Source organism: Alosa sapidissima, chromosome 20, assembly GCF_018492685.1.
Source record: "Alosa sapidissima isolate fAloSap1 chromosome 20, fAloSap1.pri, whole genome shotgun sequence".
Taxonomy (NCBI): domain Eukaryota; kingdom Metazoa; phylum Chordata; class Actinopteri; order Clupeiformes; family Clupeidae; genus Alosa; species Alosa sapidissima.
Window position 1 is genome coordinate 30402485 of NC_055976.1, and position 8493 is coordinate 30410977.

At 41.8% G+C, this 8493-nt stretch overlaps 1 protein-coding gene across 1 annotated transcript in view; it reads left to right on the plus strand.

Annotated features, from left to right (window-relative positions):
• The window catches only part of LOC121694707 (calretinin-like), a 23373-nt gene extending 21745 nt beyond the window's left edge, over window positions 1-1628 (plus strand). Inside the window, exons 9-11 of the mRNA XM_042074995.1 lie at window positions 140-193; window positions 726-797; window positions 922-1628. Coding sequence (XP_041930929.1) covers window positions 140-193; window positions 726-797; window positions 922-1038 — 243 coding nt within the window. The 3' untranslated portion in view covers window positions 1039-1628. The remainder of the gene's footprint in view (window positions 1-139; window positions 194-725; window positions 798-921) is intronic.
• Window positions 1629-8493: the final 6865 nt, after the last annotated feature.

Here is an 8493-nt window from a genome sequence, read left to right on the forward strand (position 1 = left end):
GTTACAGCTCCAGCTGGTTAGCGGGTTATAGCTCCAGTTGGTTAGCAGGTTAGCGGGTTATAGCTCCAGCTGTTTAGCAGGTTAGCGGGTTATAGCTCCAGCGGGTGGGACTGATCCTGTGAATTGTGTTTGTCCTCAGAGCATCAAAGTATCTGCTGAGCAGTTCCACTCCATCTTCAACTACTACGACAAAGTGAGTACCACAGTCTCTCTCTCTCTCTCTCTGTCAGGATGTACTCACAGGTACAAACACACACATACACACACACCTTTTTTCAGTTCCAATGGACAAGTACACTGAACATCAAAGAAAAGGCTTCTCCAAATCCCTGATCCTCTTAATAGAATTATGCAGCAAACCTATGCTGTCTTCTCTTCTTCTTATGCTGTATCTCTCTCACACACACACACACACACACACACACACAAACACACACGCATGCAGACAGACACACACACAAACAAACACACACATGTTCACAGACTCACACACTTGAATAAAAGGTGTCTTAAGCCAGGGATTGACTGGTGTATAGAGAGTGATCGCAAATACACCTACACACACACACACAGTGATGTTACAACACCGTAAAACACACCTGTTCTCTGAGGCCTTTGGCCTCTGACCCCATTCCCTACCCATCCCTTTGTTGCCAAGCGACCTTGGCGATCCTAAAAGGCGCTATATAAATGTAAGCTATTATTATTGTTGTTTTTCTCACCAGGATGGCAGCGGATACATCGATGAGCAGGAGCTGGACACTCTGCTCAAGGATCTGTTTGAGAAGAACAAAATGGTGAGTGTGTGTGTGTGGGGGGGGGGGGGGGAGTGTACACTAAGAGGATTTCGGTGTAGGTAGATAGACAAATAGATCAGTTGATTGTGATTGTGATTGTGATTGTGATTGTGTGTGTGTGCAGGTGGTGGACGCTAAGAGCTTGTCGAGCTACAAGAAGAGCATCATGGCCCTGTCCGATGGAGGCAGACTGTACCGCACGGAGCTGGAGATCGTCATCTGCAAGGACCCGTCCGTCTGACCAATCACAGTGCAGCTCTCTCCTCATCGTCCAATCACCACCAGTTTAGGTGCATGTGCTGGTTCTGTCCTTCCCCTTCCACGCCCATCAGAGTGATGTTAGTGGCCACGCCCATTTCCGAACAAACCCCTCCCACTCATAATAACCCGCCTATATTGCTTTGTGATTGGCACCTCTTGATGTTCTGAAGCAGCCTTTTTTTAAGGAACTTTTCAACATGACTGTTGGAGGAATGAATATATGTCACTTCACTGTAAAAGAAAACATTATTTATCTCTGTACTTATTTATTGATTTATTTTAAATGTTAATATTATTGTTTCCAATGAAGTTAGTGTATCTCTTTTTCATCCTCATTTCAACATTATCTTCTTTCTCTCTCCTCTATTTCTCTCTCTCTCTCTGTTTTCTCTCCGTCTCTCCTCTATCATTGTGTAGTTCTTTCTCATCTCTCTCATTCTCTCTCTCCCCCCATCTCTCTCCTCCTCTGTGCTTTGCTTCTGTTTGTTTTAAGTCGCCTGAGACCGGAGTCTTGCACTGTTCTACTGAGGCACTGCCTGGGAGCATCAGTAAAGATCTAGAGGAAATGTTCATCTGTCTCTGTCTCTGTCTCTGTATGTGTGTGTGTGTGTGTGTGTGCATTAGTGAGAGGGAGAGTGTGTGTGTGTCAAAGAGAGAGGAAGTGTGTGTGTGTGTGTGTGTTTGTCTGTGAGACATATATAAGGTGTGTGTGTGTGTGTGTGTATGTGCACTCCAGCGATGAATCTGTAGTAAAACATGAAGGTGTATAACTTTACGATACGATGAGATTATCTGGACGACGGCGTTCCATTTAGGATGATGAAAAGCAGTCAAAGCCATTAGGGGGTAATGTGTAGTGTAGTGTCAGCTGTATGTGTGGGTGTGTGTGTGTGTGTGTCCCTCTCTCCCTCTCTCTCCCTCTCTCATTCACCCTCCCTCTCTCTCTCTCTCTCTGTCTCCTTTTCTCTCATCTCTTTCCTTTTATTTTGTCTTTATGGAAGTAAAACCTCACAGTAGATGGATATGAATTAAACTTGAATCACTTTCACCATTCAGAGCACTGTAACATTTTCACACTCACACACACACACACACCTCCTGGAAAAGGTCTAACCTTAAGCATTCCTACGGGTCAGTTCTATTCAGCCCCCTATTCTAACGGGTCAGTTCTATTCAGCCCCCTATTCTAACGGGTCAGTTCTATTGTAACGGGTCAGTTCTATTCAGCCCCCTATTCTAACGGGTCAGTTCTATTCTAACGGGTCAGTTCTATTCTAATAGGTCAGTTCTATCGTAACAGGTCAGTTATATTATAACAGGTCAGTTCTATTCTAACAGGTCAGTTCTATTATAACGGGTCAGTTCTATTCTAACAGGTCAGTTCTATTCTAACAGGTCAGTTCTATTCTAACAGGTCAGTTCTATTATAACGGGTCAGTTCTATTGTAACAGGTCCCTCAGTCTGACCCAGTCCACTCTGGCCCACCCCGGCCAGTCTGCTGGTTTTGGAGTTCACATCTCTCCCGTCAGAACGCAGATTTGGAGTTCACATCTCTCCCGTCAGAACGCAGATTTGGAGTTCACATCTCTCCCGTCAGAACGCAGATTTGGAGTTCACATCTCTCCCGTCAGAACGCAGATTTGGAGTTCACATCTCTCTTCTCTCCTGTCAGAACGCAGATTTGGAGTTCACATCTCTCCCGTCAGAACGCAGATTTGGAGTTCACATCTCTCCCGTCAGAACGCAGATTTGGAGTTCACATCTCTCATCTCTCCCGTCAGAACGCAGATTTGGAGTTCACATCTCTCCCGTCAGAACGCAGATTTGGAGTTCACATCTCTCCCGTCAGAACGCAGATTTGGAGTTCACATCTCTCATCTCTCCTGTCAGAATGCAGATTTGGAGTTCACATCTCTCCCGTCAGAACACAGATTTGGAGTTCACATCTCTCCCGTCAGAACGCAGATTTGTTTCAAGCAGATGGAGAACCAACAGATATAACATGGAGATAAAACATAAAGATTAGATTCAACTTCATTAGATTACATTCAACGTATTATTATTATTATTATTATTATTATTATTATTATATTATTATTATTATTATTATTATTATGATTATTATATAAGATATAAGATGGAGGTCTAAGAGCTCACTTGTACCTGCTGTCACTGGCCTTTTACACAGCCTCATATCACATGAGTGTGTCAAAAATTCATTAGTTATGTTTTTCTGTTGTATTCATGTCTAATGGCTGGGTCTCCTCAGCTGGCTGTAACACTAATTGCCCCTTGGGGATAATAAAGACACGTCGACCTTGAGCACCGCAGGGGTGGACAGACTCATCCAGATGCCACCTGGTTGTATGAGGTGGAGAGGATTGCTATGACTGAATCCACCAGAAGATGGGCAGACCTGTGTGAACCTGGCCCCCCATGTTATTCAAAAATGATTAAAAACACTGCTATTCGTTTGTGCTACGTTTGTGCCGTAAAAATGATCATTTGTGCTGTTAAGGGTTTTAAGTAATTAAACTTTACATTTTCTGGCCAGTGACGTCACATAGCCCCCCATACTTGTTCAAATTTCCCCAAAATAGTCTCAATCGTTTGTGCTATGTTTGTGCTCATTTGTACCGTTAAAAGTAACATTTGTGCTACTATGTTTTTTTAAGATATTTCACATTATTTGTTACACGTGTGATGTCATCCAGCCCCCCCTGAGCGCCGTCAGGATTAGTGTGTGCTTCACCTCACTGTGTGTTTACTGTGTGCTGAGTGTGTTTCACTAATTCACGGATTGGGATAAATGCAGAGACAAAGAGTATTTATACTTACTTATTTCACTATACTCTGACCACATTGGACACCCACACTCTGTCTTTTAAACTGTTTAGAGGAACTCTCCAGTACAGGCCCCTAGCCCTATGGTCCTGCTCACCAGAGGAGACACTGTGTGTGTGTGTGTGTGTGTGTGTGTAAATATGTGTGTGTGTGTGTGTAAATATGTGTGTATGTGTCTGTGTGTGTGTGTAAATACAGTATGTGTGTGTGTTTGTGTGTGTATGTGTGTGAGAGTGTGTGGGTGTGTGTATGTGTGTGTATGTGTGTGTAGATATGTGTGTGTGCGGGTATGCGTGTACGCACGCTAGCTGTAATTATATAATTGTCTGTGAGAGAGAGCGTGGGTGTGTGTGTGCATGTCTCTGTGTGTGTGTGTGTGTGTGTGTGTGGGTGGTAAAAGTGTTCTCTCAGCTGCTCTGTGTCCCCCCTGTTATGTTTAATTAAAGAGCTCTGGGCTTCACAGACCTTCACCGCCGTCAGACAAACGCAGGAACGGAACTATGTGAAGAAACGCAGGAACGGAACTATCTGGAGTCTACATACAACTACACTAACAATGCCCGTCTACATATGGCTACACGTACAATGACAGTCTAAAGTCTTCTAACAATCTGTCTCCACCTGCACTAAAAATGTCTGTTTTGAATCAACACGGCACTAAGATAGTTTGGAGGCTGTGCTGTATGAGTGTTTGAGAGGCTGTTGTGTTGTATGAGCGTTTGAGAGGCTGTGCTGTTGTATGAGTGCATTGAGAGGCTGTTGAGAGGCTGTTGTGTTGTATGAGTGCATTGAGAAGCTGTTGAGAGGCTGTTGTGTTGTATGAGCGTTTGAGAGGCTGTGCTGTTGTATGAGTGCATTGAGAGGCTGTTGAGAGGCTGTTGAGAGGCTGTGCTGTTGTATGAGTGCATTGAGAGGCTGTTGAGAGGCTGTTGAGAGGCTGTGCTGTTGTATGAGTGCATTGAGAGGCTGTTGTGTTGTATGAGCGTTTGAGAGGCTGTGCTGTTGTATGAGTGCATTGAGAGGATGTTGTGTTGTATGAGTGCATTGAGAGGCTGTTGTGTTGTATGAGTGCATTGAGAGGCTGTTGTGTTGTATGAGTGCATTGAGAGGCTGTTGTGTTGTATGAGTGCATTGAGAGGCTGTTGTGTTGTTTGAGTACATTGCTTCCAGTGAGTCCAATCTACCAGTCGGTCATTCTGTTTATCTGTTGGCCTGTCTGTCCTATACATGTGATCTCTCTTGTGCACGCACACACACACACACACACACACACACACTCAGCAGTGAGTTTTAAATGAGATGAGCGAAACTCCAGTCTGAAAGGGTTTTTGGGCCCATTAGGTTAAGTGATTCTACTCTGATCCTGGCTTTTGGCCCAAGCAGCTGTGATTGGTGCGCTGAGGTGACTCTGAGCGAGACTGCCATATGTGCAGCAGGATGTGATGTCATAATAGCATGGACAAATCTTAAAAAATGTAAGGTGTGTTGCTGATGCCAAATGTGTGTGTGTGTGTGTGTGTGTGCATGTGTGCGTTCTTTGTGTGTGTGTGTGTGTGAGTGTTTGTGTGTGTGTGTGTGTGTGAGTGTTTGTGTGTGTGTGTGTGTGTGTGTGTGTGTGTGTGTGTGTGTGTGTGTGCATGTGTGTGCGTGCATGCGTGCGTGCATGTGTTCTGTGTGTGTGTGTGTGTGTGTGTGTGTGTGTGTGTGTGTGTGTGTGTGTGTGTGTGTGTGTGTGTGTGTGCGCGCGCACGCGCGTGCGTGCATTTGTTCTGTGTGTGTGTGATAGAGAGAGAGGGGGGAGATTAAAATGTACATTCCAGATGACAGAACACACAGAGAACACAGAGAGCTGCCAGAACTAAGGACAAACCAGACCAGATCGAACACAGCACAGAGATCCAATACTGAACACACACACACACACACACACACACACACACACACATACACACATAAACAGAGATCCAATACTGAACACACACACACACACACACACACATAAACAGAGATCCAATACTATGAGGGGCCGTGTAAGACATTATTCATACTGCCTCTCTCACATACATACGTTCTCCTCTCACATAGGCTACATACATTCTCCTCTCACATACATACATTCTACTTTCACATACATACATTAGAAGTTAACCAGGAAGTGAAATTAATATTGAGGGAAGTGACATATCAGGAAATACTTTGCAGGACATTATTCCTATTGTTCATACTTTTCCTAATTTGTTGCTCAGTATGATGTTATGCAAAGCCTTCAGGTGTACTTTTCAAGTGCTGTTTTTGTGGAATTGTATTTTGTTGGTATGTGCCAATGGAGATGACATTAGGCATTTTTTTGGTGATGTTTTACGATGTGCTGAGGACATACAAAGGGGAGGTGTGGGTTCTTTTGTGCATGAGAGGTTGTATGGGGAACTCTGATCACGTGCACACTTTATCAGGATTGTTGTCAGTTTTAAGATCTGCTGAAGACAGAGAAGCAATCAGGGCCGTGGAGTCCTTGTATGGATTTCTTAATTTTCTGGTTACTGCTCATGAAAAGAGACAGAGAACAGAGTCTGAAAATATACACATACTTATGCCACCAACTCTAATGACTGGCCGTCAAGGCAGGCATCAATACAGTATTTCAAGACCTCAAATTCTTCACCTATCACTTGGAATGAATAGGCAGTCCATTATTATTTAATGGTGCCCTGGTTTAACATTACGTTAATGTAAAATAGCAACATTCATTTCCTGTAAACTAACAGGAAACAACTGGCAGGATTTCCAGGAGCTTCCCGTTGTTTAACGCCAGACTACCATAACATTAAATTCCTCTTAAGTATATAACATAATTTTCATGTTAGGTAACAAGAAAAAAATGTTTTACAATTACAGGAAACAAGTGCCATATATTGAGTTCATCCACTCTCAAATCACATTTTAAAGATAAAAATCCATTTTTTCACATCAGTTACTTATTTGTAGTTTAACAGATATTTTATTTCACAGCGCTTACTTGACAGTCTAACAGTAAAGTAATCATTTGAAAGATGAAGGGACATGAAGCAAGATAATAGTAAATAGTAATTTAGGAAAATGTAGACTGACTAATCGTATTTCAGGATCAGGGAATAAGACAGAAGAATTATCATGGAAAATAAAAACATCGCATTAGGCTCGTGTATCATGTATGAATGTAAAATGTAGATACATAGTAGTATTTTGAAAATCGTATTTCAAAAAACAAGGAATAAGGTACAGAAGAATTATCATGAAAAACAAAAACATCGCATTAGGCTCGTGTATCACGTATGAATGTAAAATGTAGACACGTGATCTAGTAGTATTTCAAAAATCGGGAATAAGGTACAAAAGAATTATCATGGAAAATAAAAACATCGCATTAGGCACATATGTATGTAAAATGTAGACATGTTATCTACAGTAGTACTATTTCAAAATCAAATAAGATACAGAATAATTAATATTATTATAATATATTATTATTATAATAATATTATCAATTACCAATATCATTGCATCGCATTGGGCTTGTGTACATGTGAGAATGAATAAACTGACAGATTATGTCCAGAAGAATTTAAAGTACAGAGATGAGTATAAATGAAAATCAGGGAGGAAATCAAGTAACATTCATTTTACTTATTAGTGATTGTTCTTAGGCTTCTTCTGGTACTTTTCTCTGTAAGAGAGAGAAAGAGAAAGAGAGCGAGAGAGAGAGTTACAAAAACTGATAGGGTACACTAGGATTCATGTAGAGGAAAATTGTGCCAAAGTGAATGAATCGGATGTGAATTTGTAACGTTAACACACTTTCTCCCCCCCCCCCCCTCCCCCAATACATACCACACATAAAACAAATTCTGGTTCGAAAGTGTGACATGAACTTACCTCTTGGATGAATTCAAGGGTACACGCTGCCTCCTCCTGATATTGCAGATTCAGAATGTAGAAGGTGGAGAAACATGTCGCAAGGCCTGTTAGAAATGTGGCGAGGTTGGACCCTTCACAAACGATTAAGGATTCAATGCTGACCATCCACTTTTGATGATTACCTTGTCGTTCACCTGAAAAAAATAATTTATCATATTCAATTTAAGATATAGATCCACATGTCAACTATGATTAGATTCCTTTTAGGATTTTGTCCAAACAAAATTCAATACAGAAAAAAAAACCTTTAGTGTTCAAAAGTTGATTTAAATATGTATATGTTGATCATTATTACTCTAGTGTACAACAAACATACCTAGTAATATCAGGCGAGGCGTCACAGGTAGGCTTAACAAAAGAAAAGAAAGGCACTCAACAACTCTTCATGATGTGTGTGTGTGTGTGTGCGTGTGTGAGAAAGTGAATGTAATCTCTGTGAGTGTGTGTGTGTGTATGTATGTAAGGAGTGAGTGAATGTGAAGTTGTCTGCAAGGTGAGTATGAAAGGTGTGTGTGTGTGTGTGTCTGCCATTGAATGATTAAAAGTAATGAGGCGGGTGTGATAAGATGTTTGTGTGAGGAATGTGTGTGCAAAGCGACAGTGCTTGCTTTTGAAATTGTCTGTCTTATCAAAACC